The sequence below is a fragment of the Perca fluviatilis genome, chromosome 20 (genome assembly GCF_010015445.1).
Source record: "Perca fluviatilis chromosome 20, GENO_Pfluv_1.0, whole genome shotgun sequence".
Taxonomy (NCBI): domain Eukaryota; kingdom Metazoa; phylum Chordata; class Actinopteri; order Perciformes; family Percidae; genus Perca; species Perca fluviatilis.
In genome coordinates this window covers 15958538-15974070 of record NC_053131.1, presented here as the reverse complement: position 1 = coordinate 15974070, position 15533 = coordinate 15958538, and the positions used below count along the sequence as shown (strand labels likewise).

At 45.8% G+C, this 15533-nt stretch overlaps 1 protein-coding gene across 7 annotated transcripts in view; it reads left to right on the top strand.

The window, feature by feature from the left end:
- meis2a (Meis homeobox 2a) overlaps positions 1 to 15533 on the top strand; it is an 80915-nt gene that overhangs the window by 59623 nt on the left and 5759 nt on the right. For 4 of the 7 annotated variants that reach the window (XM_039785879.1, XM_039785876.1, XM_039785874.1 and 1 more), the window contains exons 10-11: positions 13414 to 13472; positions 15226 to 15336. In XM_039785879.1, coding sequence (XP_039641813.1) covers positions 13414 to 13472; positions 15226 to 15336 — 170 coding nt within the window. The remainder of the gene's footprint in view (positions 1 to 13413; positions 13473 to 15225; positions 15337 to 15533) is intronic. The other 3 variants (XM_039785880.1, XM_039785877.1, XM_039785878.1) reach the window with 1 other exon arrangement.

The window sequence follows — 15533 nt, the reverse complement described above, 5'->3', positions numbered from 1 at the left end:
ACACTGGCTTTTATGATTCTCTATGATTTTTTTATGATCCATGGTTTGGCGGGCAAGGCCATTATGAAATGCAAAATAATAACTAATATTTTCCAAATGTAATATTAAGCTATGAAACTGGTCCAGCCGGCTCTTTTTTCCACATTCTTTATAAGTATTTAAGTCTTATGAATCTCACACAGAGGCTTTTGAGGTGCCTTTTCCCTCTCCTCACTCCTCCCTACATCACTGCCTATTTCTTACTTTCGGTCCCTTCGTTTCTGCCTCATTGGTGGGCTAGTTGACTGAAGTTGCTGGTTATCTGTCTAACTTTGACCCAGATGGAAATGTCAGGCCTTTTTTTGGCTGCAACCAGGGACTCCCGGCAGTGGCCATCATATGCCCCTGGCTTTCTAAATATACAGTTGGAGTGTGGAGAGGTTGCGGCTGGTGTGTCAGTGTGCGAGAATGAGTGTATGTGTGAGTCTGACTGAGAGAGAGAGAGACTATCAGGGCACTGCCAACACAGGCATCATGATCCCTCTCATTTAGGGACCGCTAATTGGCAGTTAATTAGCAGAATTGACTCTGTTGTCAGATCCCAAGTGCCAGCCCCCCCACATACACCCCCTAACCGCTAAGTTCATTTGATCTGGCTGCTTTCTTGATGCTGTAATAATAATCCCATTTTATCTGTTTTGGATAGAGAAACACATTTGGAAAAACATATTTTCATTATTGGCAGAGTAAAATAGAACAGGCTCCCTGTTGGAGGAGTTTTCATTTAGTTTTTTTTTTCATTTTGATCCACAATTGTTACAGATCCAAATATCTGTTTGCGGTGCAATCTAGACACATGCCATACTTACAGGATAAGCCATGGTAGTCTTGAACAGCTGATGCTAATGTGCGCCACTGTGTTAATGTGTGCGCTCACAGTGTATGTGCTGTGTGCGAGTACATGAGCACATGCCAATGTTGAAACGCTCAACAGGGCCCACTCGCACTTTATCAGGCACTGGGGGCACACTGGGTCATATAGCATGGCATGGACACCCACCGTGGCCATTGAGCAACCCAGTGCCCACCTCAGTGTAATTCTAGAGTTATGAAAAACAGATGGCGCTATAAGAAAAAAATTGGCACTATTGGGCGATCATGCACAAAAATGAATGCTTTTTTACTTGTTTTCCCATTACAAGCTCAAAACTCTCCAAGGCTGTGGAATTCTCCCAGCAAAGACGGCATGCAAGGAGAACGAAGCCAGACGAGGCGAGATAGAGAGGCAAAGAGCTGAAAGAAGCATTACAGAGAAAGCATGAGAGAGATGGAGCGAGGTCTTTGTACTTCACTGCTCCTTTTGGCTCTTTTATTCCTCAACGGCTTGGTTTTATTGGTGGGTCGTTTAATAACAAGGGCTCTGCGTTTGAAATGAAGTCGAGCTGCGTTTGCGTGGGCGAGCCTCCTTTTTTATTTTAAAATGGTAATTTCTGTACTTGGGGTGAGAACTGGAGAGAGATCGAGAGAGAAAGAGAATACACTAGAGAGAGAGAGAGAGAGAGAGAGAGAGAGAGAGAGAAAAAAAAATAGACTTGGAGGGAGAACGAGAGGGTGAGAATGTGGGAGAGGGATAATTCAAGGAGGAAAGTAGGTTAATTTATTTCATTTGCAGGAAGAGAAGGAACTTAAAAAAAAAAAAAAAAAAAAAAAAAAAAAAGGTTGGTGATAGTGAGAAAGAAAGTGTAGGATGCTGTTTTCATGAACAAGCAGCTTAATGCACACGGGCAGCCACAGTAAGCCTGCCAGAATCTCCCTGTGCCTGAGGCCATCTGTGAGCAGAATAGCAATTTTATTACTTTGTCATTAAACCAATTTCACAGCAGTATTGTTTGTTAATGAGCAGCCGCAAACGAGCGAAGATGTCACGTAGTAGAATAGCAGCAAGATTTGTGACCCCAGTTCTCCTCTGTCTTCGTTCTGCCAACCTGTACCTCATTCTTATTCCTCTGCTCTTTGCGCCATCGTCTTCTTTCTTAACATCCTTACTGTCATCCTTACTCTCTCCCTGCCATCCTCCCATCTTGCTCATCCCTCCCTTTCTCTCCCCCTGTTATAGGGGTCCCTGGCCCATAAAAGGGGAAACTGCTGAAAGATAAAATACAAAGTCTATACAGTCAAGTCTCTGTTTATGAGCTTCCATTTGCCTTTAGAGCTCATTGGGACGAATGGTTTCTCCATGGGCTTTCAGGGCGTGCAGCTGGAAAGCCTGGGATATTGGCTTGTTATTTAGCTCTAAAGCCTGACATGGGTGCCAATGACAAGTGCCAACAGAGGGACTAGGCGTCTGAATAGGTGCATAAGTCCTTTGGATTGTATGGTAGATGATGTCATGCATTTTTTTGTGATTTTTCAAAGTTGTTTAGAGTACCAGGTTTGGTCACTGCTTTAAAGAAATGGATTTGATTTGTGTTGGAGTGGTGCATTTAAAGAAGATCTAAGTTCAGGTCAGTCTGGTAGTTGTTTGGAGTGATCTGTTTTCTCAAAGAAAGCCATGCGCTTCAGCTGCTATGGTGCTATATGTGTCTTTATGGCTACTCACTCTGTTTATGTTTTTACTCAGGAGGTCAGTTGGCACAGATTCTTGGTCTTTTTGTGGCGAGAGATAGAGAGGGAGGGAGGGAGGGGAGAGAGAGAGAGAGAGAGAGAGATTTAAACCAAGGCCCCAGAGGATCAGACAACCTGACAGAGTAGATTTGGAATAATTAGTTTTATCTGCTAAAGGAGATAGCCAGAGGAGCTGTGTGTTAGCCACAGGGTGCTGCTATGTGTATCTAATGTAGTGATGTGTTTAGGGTTGCTGAACGTTGTGTGTGTGTGTGTGTGTGTGTGTGTGTGTGTGTGTGTGTGTGTGTGTGTGTGTGTGTGTGTGTGTGTGTGTGTGTGTGTGTGTGTGTGTGTGTGTGTGTGTGTGTGTGTGTGTGTGTGTTTGGAGGGAGGGGTGAGGGTGTGGGGGACTAAAAAGGATAAAGGTGACCAGGTGTAACAGAATGGCCTTGAGGGTGTGTGTGGGTGTGTGTGTGTTGGAGTCAGAGAGGACAGGAGCTCCTTCTTTGGCTGAGCTCCTTAAACTCTGTGAACCTCTACAAGGTATTTTCTCTCTGTCCAGGCATGCTCGTTCTCTCACTCTTTCTCTTTCTCTCTTTAACTCCCTCTTTCACACTTTGCATTCCCTCTTTCCCTATGTTTGGATATACAGTAACAGCATGTAAATAAGCTTCTATCTTTGCTCTGTTTGTGTGGTGTCGCATTAAAAAGAACCTCCACTGACCTACCTCCCCTCCTTTAAGACACAATGAGAGTGAGTGTTTTTGGAAATGAAAGGGGGAAATGGTTGTAATGACATCCTTAACAATGCTCCAATGTATTATTCTTACCTGTTGTGTGTGTGTGTGTGTGTGTGTGTGTGTGTGTGTGTGTGTGTGTGTGTGTGTGTGTGTGTGTGTGTGTGTGTGTGTGTGTGTGTGTGTGTGTGTGTGTGTGTGTGTGTGTGTGTGCGCATGCATGTTTTTTTTTCTGAAGCTGTGATTCATGGCCCGGTGCCCTATGTGGCTTTGAGGTACAGGCCAATAAGCCCATCATGGAAGACCCTATAAATCAATATAGCCCTTTGTGTAAGCCATGCTCTACCCCAGTTCAGGCCTGTTATGGATGAGATATCAGTGGAGTCAGTGCCAAGCAGAAAAGGGGAGGGAAAGGCGAGAAGGGAGGGAGTCACAGGGCCTCTCCACAAAAACAATCCAATCTTAATTGGACTGTGGCCCAAAATCTTGAAGATGTCAAATCCAGTAATTAGCAATTTGGGAGAGGTGAGAAATAAACGGTGCATCTTGCCGCCACGTTCTCTCCATGCACTCACAAACACACATGTGCTTTGATGAAGTTATCAGAGGTTGCTGGAGGAATTAGCCACTATTAGCCAACACTATTACATGCATAACAAGATCCAGAGATACTGAGGAAGAGCTGGATGAAGGAAAAGGGGAGAACAATGAGCACTACATTACTCTAATCTAGGGTTTCTATCTTCCCAGCCTTATGAATATTTATTCCTCCCATTATCGACGATGATGTTTCAATTGGGAGACTCTGTGAGCATGTGCGGCGAGGAGGGAGGGCGGTGGAAATATCTTTTCCCCCTAGTGGGGGTGGGGGGCGTCTGCCTGAAGCCCCCTCGAGACATTTTCTTGTTATACTTGGAGATTTTCTGCAGCTTTCTCACAGGTACAACGTGAAGAAAGCAAGTCTCTAAAATGATCTATCTGCCATGTGTTAGAAAGTTACACTTTTTATGAAAACTTTATATTTTAATCTTAACCTACAAAATAAAAACATTTTTGAGAATGGGGTCATCTGTATGAGGAAGAATCACTCGTGATAGTTCAGAGGCTTACATTCAAGGACCGTATTCTGCAGTGTAGGCTGAATTCAATGTCTTGAATTCAATGGCTTTTGTGAGACACCAAGATTGTTGTATTTGTTTCTGGCTGTAAAATATGAAGGAGGCCAGTCAAGCGCTGATCTAAGCGGCAGAGGGCTTGCTTTAGGCCACCAGGCACATCAGAGTCCCTGTGGTCGGCTCCACAGTGTCAGTGCTGCTTCTGCCAGCAGTCCCCTCCACAAACAACAGCTATTTATATCACTTGCCTGCTGCTGGGCTTTTTAGCCTTAAACTCTGCTTCTGACCATGCCTGCACATGTGTGTTTGTGTGCTTATGTGTGTCAAAGTGGTTATGTGCAATTGAAACTGAAGATGAATTAATTATTCAATAGGGAAGTCAGAGGCAAGCTGACAACATTTGACCGATGACTCTCCTGGTCACTAATATGTGCAAACACACTTCCTCAGACACATGATGAAAACATGCTTGGTGAAAACAGTCACTCACACGCCAGAGACACAATGAAGAGAAGATGGTGACATCATCACACACTGAATCCTGTACTCCCCCCAGTAGTCTGGCTCTTAAAGAAGAATCTCAGCAGTCTATCCACTAGGTTTAGGTGTCACTTTTTAATTGGTCAAACTGCTGTGCCCTAAATTCGTGGTTAATAGTACAGCAGTGAGAGGTGAAAGAAGTGCTTGGCAGAAGGAGAGAGAGCATGTGCATGTGTATATATGTTTAGGGGTGGGGTGGTAAAATGGGGGCACCCTCCCATTGGCTCTGCTTTCAGACTTGTGCTAATGCATTTGAGATTCAGGAGCGTAAGTTAATGTCTGCAAGTGTGTGTGTGTGTGTGTGTGTGTGTGTGTGTGTGTGTGTGTGTGTGTGTGTGTGTGTGTGTGTGTGTGTGTGTGTGTGTGTGTGTGTGTGTGTGTGTGTGTGTGTGTGTGTGTGTGTGTGTGTATACATGCATGCTCACAAGTGTACCCAATCATGTTGCGTAAGGACGTAACTGTCGAAGCCCCTCTTGGCAGGCCCCCACTTCTTCTTCTCTTTGAGCTGAACCCATTATAGTCTTATAAAGGAGGTGGAAGAAGAGACGTTTGATATGAAGCAAAGGAAATAGATTGGCCTTATTTCCTGCTTGGCTGCTGCAGCGCAGACACTTGTGTTGCCTAGACGATGCAGGCAATTGACACTCAATTTTGTTTGAAATATCACGCCTCTATCATGCCATTATCAGCTTCCCCTGGTAATCCACAAAGCCGCCCTGTTTGATATCTGACAATAAGGGGGAGTCACAGAGTCGCGGAATCTCTCACTCGATTACCAGGCAGAGAGGGGAAAAAGGGTCGAGAATGAAAGGGAGCAGAAGACGACAGAGCAAGAGACAAAGAGAGGGTGAAAGAAATAGAGATGGAAAGATAGCGCATGAGGGAGGCAGAGAGGCTAAAAAAAAGTCACACATTTGTATGATAGCAGCGAGAAGTGGATGGAAACGGAGATTATACCTGCCCGCCCCACAGAGACATACAAAGAAGCCCAACAGGCCTGGCATTGTGGGGAAAAAGAGAAATCTGTGCAATAGGGGTGGCACTCTTCATAACTGAGAAAATGGGGCGATCTTGTAAGCACACCCTCTCATCTCAGGAGGGCTGATGGGTAAGACGGGGTAATGATGCTGGATTCATTCTTTCTTTCTATTCTCCCCCCTCTCCTCTGTGTGTGTGTGTGTGTGTGTGTGTGTGTGTGTGTGTGTGTGTGTGTGTGTGTGTGTGTGTGTGTGTGTGCGTGTGTGCCCCCCCCCCAAAAAAAAATCTTTTGTGTGTGTGTGTGTGTGTGTGTGTGTGTGTGTGTGTGTGTGTGTGGGGGGGGGGGCCCCCCCCCCTTTTTTTTTTTTCGCCGGGGGGGCCACACGCCGGGCCCCCTCACCCACCCAAAAGGTGAGAAGCTGACTTATGAGGAATGAGCAGTACCTTCCAGCGTTGACGACCTCTGTCATGCGCTATGTGCTGGAACCTTTAACGGGGGCGCTAATATTGACATTTGTTGAATGTTTTCAGATGCTCTTCAAACAATGCAAAACACAGCTGTTAGTCCCTCGGCTCCTGGGCAGGCGGAGAATACCTTTTGTGCACCTATGCACGTTAATAAGGTGTTGTCTTAAGGGAGGGAGCCCAAGAGTAAGAGAAGAGGGGCCACGCTAACAAGGGAGATGTGGATCAACTATTTTCTTAATCCCCCTGTCTGGTGGTGATATTAAAAAAAATAACAGTGTTAGTAAAAACATTCCAGGGCAGAGGTGCCAGCCTCTGCGGAAAGGGAGGTTAATGACGGGAAATATTAGGGGACTGTCTGGGAGAGAGAGAAAGAAGAGATGATTCCACTCTCCCTCCTGACATCAGAAAACTGGTAGAGCTAGGGCAGGTTAGCCACGTTGGGTTGCTACAATAAGGTCTCTTTCATACAGGTGTGTTGACGCCTGGGGCGGACTTGGCCTCGGTCCATTCCATTCACCCTGGCTGATTTGAACAATAACTATCATATCTCTTAAAAGAGAAGGGAGGGAGAGAAGAGAAGAAGGAGATGCCTGAGAGCTGTGTCGGGGCCAAGAAAAACCCCGCTGCCGTTGTCAGAGCTTGTTGATGTTGTAGGGAGGAAAAAACGGGCAAGTTTTTTTTAATACCCCCCCCGCCCCCCCTCTCCCTCCATAACCCCCACATTTTTTCTTCTTCTACTTTCTCTCCCTCTACTTCGGCACTGGATTCAGTGTTTTTGTGCCGTAGGACAGAGTGTGGTGAGGAGACAGAGGAACAAAGTGCTGCTGTGTGGAGCAGCAGCTGCTGCTTGCCGGATCAAAGGGGCAACAAGCGTGGTCTTCCTGGCCCAACGCTGCTCTGGAGGTGTTTGACGGACAGTCAGCAGCTGGGGCCGCACAGCCCGCCATGTAGGGGTCAGGCTGCTGGACTGCTAGGCCCAGGGGTGACATGCCCTCACTGGACAGGGGGAAGAGGGGAAGGAGGTGTTAGATGGGAGGGTAAATAGAGGGAGAGATGTCTATGTTTGTATCCTTTGTTGTTTGTCTTGCGGTTTTAGTTTCGAGAGTCACTTCTGGGATTATTACTGTATATTTCTAGCATACAAATTTGATATAGATAATTACTTTTGCGTGATGAGCCAGTGAGTTCTCACTCATTCATCATAATGCATGAGCGTTAGTTGAAGCCTGATTTTTAAGGGTAAAACCATCACTAGGACAGCATTGCACTCCACGCTGCAGTATTCCACCTCTTTGGTGCTGACAGAAAATCTGAGTGAGAAAAGAGAGACAGACAGGGAGCGAGCATGCCGCAGTGCTATTGATTTATTTTAATTAGCTGCTCGTTAAATCGTGTCAGTTTGCAACACAAATATATAATTCTTTGTCTGATTTTCCACTTGAGTCTTAATGACTCGTACTCCCCGGGTTTCAGAGAGGAATGACTTCTGCAGCTCGACTGACGGAGCAATGCAAATGTTACTCATATTGGACTGAGGCGGGGGGGATGCCACAAAAGGGCAATGAGTGGAGTAATAAAAAGGGAAAGAAAAACAGGTCAGTGAAAGTCCATGGAGGAGAGGTGAAACAGTCCCCCTTTGAGAGGCAGACAAAAGAGTGTGGAGGGGGGGCACAGTGGATGAGAGAGAGAGAGAGAGAGAGAGAGAGAGAGAGAGAGACAGAGGTAAAACTATGTAAACACAGTGGCTGCCCTAAACGTGGGCCCTCTCTGACGTTCCTAAAAAATGATCCTGCCTCGCTTCGCTTCACATCTGCACTAAATCAAACACGGGGGTGAGGTAATGTTCGCCCAGCTTATGTCTCTTGACTCCTGTTTTAACTTAAAGAAGGGAAGAAGGGATAAAAAAAGGGAAACTCTGTCTCTGATAGGATGAGCTTGAGGAAGCTTCCCCGTTCCTGCCCTATCTCTTTGTCCTTTATCTCCATCCTGGAGGAGGGGAGCCTGTGAAAAGCTCCTTTGTAATAGTTTATGATAAATCCATAGATACTGTAGGTCCAGTCTGGTGGCAAGCTATGTGTAAACTGTTATGGGGGGGGGCCTGTTAGGAGCATGTGAGCTGATTCAATCAGTGTTGTTGACACTACAGTAGATCAGTGTTGGAGGTTCAGTAGCCCCAGACTGCCCCACTGTCTGACTGGACCATAATTAGTGTTTGCTTATACTAAACACACCCTCCTCATGGGGTTAATTTGCATGCACTTCCTGGTCAAAGGACACTGAGTGTTTCCCTCCTTTCTGCCCGTCTTTCTTTATTTATTTTTTTCTAGGGGGCGGGGTGTGGAGAGGATCAAACTGAAGCCTTCCTCCTTTGATTCCAGTGAGTTGTGACTCAATCGCTGGGGGTTCGGAATCTTTATTTCTGTCTGAAGCAGAAGTATGGAAGCAATGAGCTCTAATAGGAACCAGAGGACAGTCATGTTTGCAAGCAGTGATCAGGGATTTAGTTCAGCACGTTCTTGTTCAGATTGTGTTGCATCTAGTCTTCTTGCAAAGACAGACAGGGGGCCCAGGAATTTGACTGACAAACGGAAACTTACCTCCATGTCCCTGGCATATGAGCTCTCAAAATGGGCATGAGTAGGTCAGCCGTGAAGGCAATAAACTGTCAACGATTTCTGCGTCTCAATTTAAAAGCTGCCTCCTCTCTTCGCACGCTCAACGAGGCTACATTTGGAGCAGTCCGGGACTTATTTCTTTGGAGAAGACAAATGATTAGTATTTCCCTGTTCCTCTCTCCTGTCTCACTCTGGCTCTGGCTCGGTTTCTTTCTTTCATCACAAACTCGTCAAACGGGTGACCCTACTCCTGATTGGCCGGGTTCCTTTCTGATCTCCTACAGCAATTGGCCAGCCAAGCAGCAAGGCGCTCTCTCTCTCTCTCTCTCTCTCTCTCTCTCTCTCTCTCTCGGCTGTGCTCCAGGGTAGGGTGGTTTGGCACGACAATTTCTCAGGGAAGGAATGCTGACAACAGGAGCCAGTTACCAGGTGTGGCTGCAAGTCAGTTAACCAGAAACAAGGCCTTTCTGACAGATTGAGATGGGGAAGCAAGACAAAAAAAAATACAAGCCCTGAGTCAGACAGACTGGTTTGCTGTGATTTCATCTTCAAATTTCCAGTAACCTCCCACAATATTGGTCAACTTTCTTTTATGATGACGATGCAGTTGGTTTGTTGCATTAAAGGGTCATAAAGTTGAAGGACTTTACTTCATAAAATAGGGGCACATGATATGTTTTAGGATTATGTAAGTTCCCTATTGAGTCTTTTCCTCTGTCTCTGACCACTCCTACCCTCAACCCCTTGCACTCACACACACACTGGGTATAGCATAACATTGTATGCTAGCCAGGGTTTTTAACACCTAAGCAGACACTCTCTGAAGCTCCCACCCCCCTGTGCGTGTGAGCAGATATTAGTAACCAAGGATGCCGTGTTGATCCAGCCTAGCGGAGACCGCGTGTCAAGTGGACTCCTGCTGCCCTGGCTCCATCATTCATATCTGCCACAATACTCAGAGCGCTAGTAAACTTAGCACTCTACATCGTCATGGAGCAGAGTTCTCTGTCTTCCAGCGGACATATTTGTATCTGCAATACACACGTGTTTATTAAGACGTGTCGCCTTATTAAACACGTGCCGCTAACGCCATGTCAGCGGGAAATGCTGCTGTAGGCCAATTGGCAGTAGCGTGTGAAGAATGCGCCGACGCGCACATTGACTGACGCGTGCATACGTATTCACATGCACGCTCCAGCACGTTATTAGCACTGCAAGAGCAGTTTTTTGATATGCAACTTGAAAATGTGTTTAAGGTTTATTGGCTTGAAGAGAGCAGTTGCCCACATTAAACAGCAGTGGACCGTTGGCCCCACCAGCCCTCTTTCTCCTGGGGTAATGTACACATTCTGAGCTGTATCCCAAGGAATGACCTGCACACGACCCTCTAACCTTGCCTTTAATTATTTGTTTGAAGACAGCATGGAGTTCCCATGCTGAGAGGTACTCTGTGTACTGTGTGTGTGTGTGTGTGTGTGTGTGTGTGTGTGTGTGTGTGTGTGTGTGTGTGTGTGTGTGTGTGTGTGTGTGTGTGTGTGTGTGTGTGTGTGTGTGTGTGTGTGTGTGTGTGTGTGTGTGTGTGTGTGTGTGTTTCTGTGCTCTAACATTGAGCAGAGGCAGGCCATAATAAGCTAGACCACCAGATGTAGATAATAAAACATGGGCTTTGGGTTGGAGGTTTTTAGCTGGTGTCCCCTGTGAGCCTCCTGTGTTCTGGTTGGCCTACAGACACACTGGCGGTGGTTGTGGTCATGTCCACCGTGTCGATGTGTAGATTTACAGCGTGCATGTATTTTTTAGTGAGTGGTTGGGAATTCGGAGTCCCTGTGGTCAACCTCTGTGTCTCTCTCAGGGCCTTGGGTCCGTCCATCCCAGTTTGACTGGCCTTCATCTCCGGAGGATTCCTGGTTGTGTTGTTCTAAGCACACACCATTAGCAGCTCACGGGTCGAGGGAAAACAGTGTTATCAGGCCCGGCTCTGATAATCTCAATTGGCTTTACTCAGACTGATAAAAGGTGCTCTAAGGCCACGAGAGGGGCCCTCGATCACCCCCCCACACCCTCCAGTGCACCGCATCGCCTCCTGGTTACTGTGGCAACTTGTTTGGCGTACAAAAACAGAGCCTTTGTGCGAGGGGGAGTGTGTGATATGGTGGTGGTTGGCCAATAGGGAATGTTGACAAAAAGCAGGTCCATCTCAGAAGCAGCTTGGAGGGAAAATATTTGAATATCTATGTTTGTGCACACAGCAATGAGCTGTTTTCAGACTCAAACATTACCATTTCAATGAGAGCAAATACTCTGATAGCTAAACATGTTCCTGTATACTTTATGTCATACATTTCTGGTAAAAAATAAGTAAAACACAAGAGGAACATCTAGAATAAAAAATTTAAAAAAAAATCTGTAAACGGCACTTTGATCTTTTAGCATACTCTCCAGTACATAACATATTTCCTGGAAGCCAAATTTAGCACCTGGGAAGAACATTCCTAATATTATGTGTTTATGGTTATGTCCCAGAATAGGTAAGAATGCACATGGTTGTGATTTTGAGCCCCTTGGTGCGTCTAGCAGGACATATATTTTGGCAGGCCTTGCACTCTGAGCTTAAAGAAGGGAGCGTGGTACCAGGAATTTCTTACTGTTTACTTGCTCAGCTGGTTTTGATGCTGGAATCGTCTTTCTGTCTTAAGCACTGCAGGCATTTCTGACTGCATAGCTTTTTAAGAATGCCTTGTCCCCGTTGTTCTATCGAAAAACTACTTTCACAGTTAATAAACCTTAACCCTCATTCCTCCCTTAAATCACAAATCATGCATTACAATCATATAATTTCCAATCCGACTCTCACTGGTGTACCCCACCTCCCTTCTTCCCCCTTCGTTCTTCCTCATTCTCATATGGATGCGTTTCATCTTTTTCTCTCAGAGGCCCGCGGCACCCCTGCGTACCTGCACTCTGGATGCCCCCTGGCAAATGAGCACCGCGTCTCTCTTTTCCCAACCGTGCATTTTGTACGTTTAACCATGTCACTTTGAGCCGGGCAGATTACAGGCGTTTAAGTTCATTGGAGAAGGTAAGGGCAGGTATCAGGGCTTCATGGGGGATTAGGAGCCCAAATTGGTTCCAGCTCTCCCTTCCTTCTAATGACCAGTTCTTTACCGTACTGATGGTGGCGTGGCCCGAACGTTAGAAGAGGGCGGTGGGGCCTTTTCTCTCTCTCTCTCTCTCTCTCTCTCTCTCTCTCTCTCTCTCTTTCTCTCTCTCCTCTGCTTTTTTGGAACCAGCAAAGGACTCCATGCTGGACAGCTCCAACCTGATTTGAAACCACTCTTTAATATCAACCACATGGTGGTACCTGTAGTGCTAAGTCCACGCTACGTTTTTAGTATGATTGAGTAGGAAAGTGAATGAGACAAAGACAGAGAGAAAAAGGGGGTAAAAGAGGAAGAACGAGAAAAGGTGGAGAGCTTGCTTGGCCTGAGTGGCCAGCTTGCATTTGACACAGCCCAAGGCATCTCCGTTATAAAGGTTGCCCCTGGCTGGCAGTCACCTCCAGATGACCTGGGTTCTCCACTGGAAAAGCCACAGGAGCAAAGCCGGCTGGGGAGGCTTTGTGGAGCTGCACTTATTCGCTGCTGTGGTGGTGATAAAACTTCAGACAGCCTAATTGATGGGCTCGCTGACATAACAATACCTTGTGAAAGCACGGAGTGGCCCATGCCTGGTCCTCATTTCTAGACAGCTGGAAGGGGAGCAGAACCCCCTACAATGCAGCCAGAGTGGGGGTCCCACAGAGGGGAAGGGTGTAGGTGGGGGTGGAATGGTGGGGAGTAATGAAAGGAACCATTTGTACCCTCCACTTTGCTAACTTAAAGCTTACTTTGAAATTCCAGTGGGTGATAACACTCCAGAAATAACGTTGTTTTGGAGAAGGAACTGTAGACATGATACTGGACACTATGTATAAAGTTGCAGTGTGCAACTGTCTGCAGGAAAGAGAGAGGGAAAGAGGGATGTGCCACGGTGAGGGTTCTTCTGTGCCCGAGCTGCACTTAATACTTGAGGAATGTGTCCCTGGTGCCCATAGCAACCAAACGTAATCAAAAGCTTTATTAAAAGAGGGGGGAATAGATCATAAGGAACATTAAAAGTATCCCTCGCTGGGTTCCCAAGTCAGCACACAATTGTCCTTTTGTTTGTTGCTGTTTTGTCGTGGGCGCCTCTCTCAAGGACTCGGTGGCTAATGTTGCCATTAAGTCATGCAAAACTGTTTTGTCTTTGTGGTGGCCTGTGATGAATCTTTTTGTGTGTGAATGCAGGGTGATTTAACGTTTGTTTTTCTCCTCTGTCTTTTTTTCTTCTCTCTGCCAGGTTCATTAACGCCAGGAGAAGAATAGTACAGCCCATGATTGACCAGTCCAATCGAGCAGGTAAAAAAAAAAAAGAAAGAACAACCCAGCCAAACTACAGCAGCAAAGTGCTGCTACTCTCTCTTTCCTCCCCCAGCATGAAGACACCCTTCCCAAACCCTTTACTGGCATGCACATCATGCCTGGAGCCCCCCCTTCCCACCTCCAAAAACAATCCCATCTACTTCCTCTCTCCCTCCCTTCATCCCCTGTTCCGTTTTCTGTATGAGATGCGTTCAGCAGTGGTATGACCCGTTTGCTGATTGACTCTAATTGGCGATTTCCCAGTCTAAGTGAAGAGAGAGGTATATTAGCACTCTCTCTGTGAATTACTAATTGGACACAAGAGGAGTGCCAGAAATGCTAGCAGCAATTTATGAGTTATCTTCTTTTTTTTCTTTGTGGCTGTTTTGTTTTTAAATTTTTTCCAGTCCAGGGTTAGTGGGGGATTCCCCTCACTCTTTCTGCTGCGTTTTTATTTCATTCCCTCAAGAATCCCTGTTCTGAATTTTGATATTAAGTAGTCATTCAGCACATTTCCCATATCAAGACCGCTAAATAGCTACTTAGTCAAATTTTTAGTTTAACAGTATTCGGAAATGTATTTTCATGAAAACTGCCCTCAGGAGGGAGACTGAGTTTAATACGATGCATAGATTAAATAAGATCTGATGTTTTGATTTCACGCCAACGCAGGGAGAGATTTTCATATCTTTAAAACAGATTATGGAAAGCTTCATGTTGTTAATTGATAACAGATTTTATTGTCCGTATCTATTGTGGTCAGATTACAAAAAGCACTAACTGAGTAGTAAACACGGCAATCTGTGATCCCATGGAATGATTCAGTCACCCTAAGCTTCATTGACTTTGGCATTACCAAAAAGAAGCCAAGTAAATTGTCTCAGGGTGGGAAAAGCTGTTTCTGTTGATTAGCAAGCTCCCCGTCTTAAAAAGGTCCCCACACACACCGGGGTGGAGATTGTTCAAAACGAACATGAGCCATGATTAAAATGAGATGCACTTCCAAATGTGGGTGACTCTTTCTACAATTACTGCACTTTTGTGTGGAATATTTGTGGGCATGCAACAGATGTGTGCCAATCAGCAATCTCTACAAAAACAGCATGACTAACATTCGTTACGAATTCCAGATTATCCGAGATAATACTGTCGTAGTCCTGGAATACACAGTTTTCTACAGATTCCAAAGAGCATTAGTTCTTTAGAGCTAATAGTAGACAAAACAAGATCCAACTGAGCAAATTGATTGCTACTGTAACTTCCGTATTATAACAGATAATTAGGTAAATCATTCAGAATATTCAGTAATGTTCAATTAGGATTGTATGTTAGTGCAAGTACTGACTTGAGTACTGACTGGGTAAATAGCCTGCCATGGCAGAAATTCTTCTCATCTTGTCAAACTGCATGCTTTCTTCTTAGAGAACAATGTATCTCCTGTGAGTGTGGTTTTGAATGACATTGGTGTGTGTGTGTGTGTGTGTGTGTGGTGTGTGTGTGTGTGTGTGTGTGTGTGTGTGTGTGTGTGTGTGTGCGCCACTGTGTGTGTGTATGTGTGTGCTTGCATGCATGGGGACCTACTGTATGCGTGTTTGCATGCCACGTGTCAGTCAATGCGGTCCACAAACATGAGCACAATGTCTTACAGTATGTTTGGGCTGGAGCTGGGACAATTGCTGATTGTCTGGTGTGTTTTCTCTTCTTCTTCCCCCCCCTCCCTTTTTCATGTCCACGTTTTGACTACAATCAGGTTTTCTTCTTGATCCTTCAGTGAGCCAAGGAGCAGCATACAGTCCAGAGGGCCAGCCAATGGGCAGCTTCGTGCTGGATGGTCAGCAACACATGGGGATCCGACCAGCCGGTAAGTCGGTCCTCCTCTTCATCCCTCCGTCATGCCTGCTTTACCAGACACCGGTTTCACCCTCAGTTATCGCACAGCTGATCAACACAGATCCTCTTTGTCTGTAGCATGTGATTTAGTCACCTCAGCACGGAGCAGGGCCTGTAAACCTAATACTAACAAGTGCTACACAGCCATAATAACACTTCTCTTTAAAA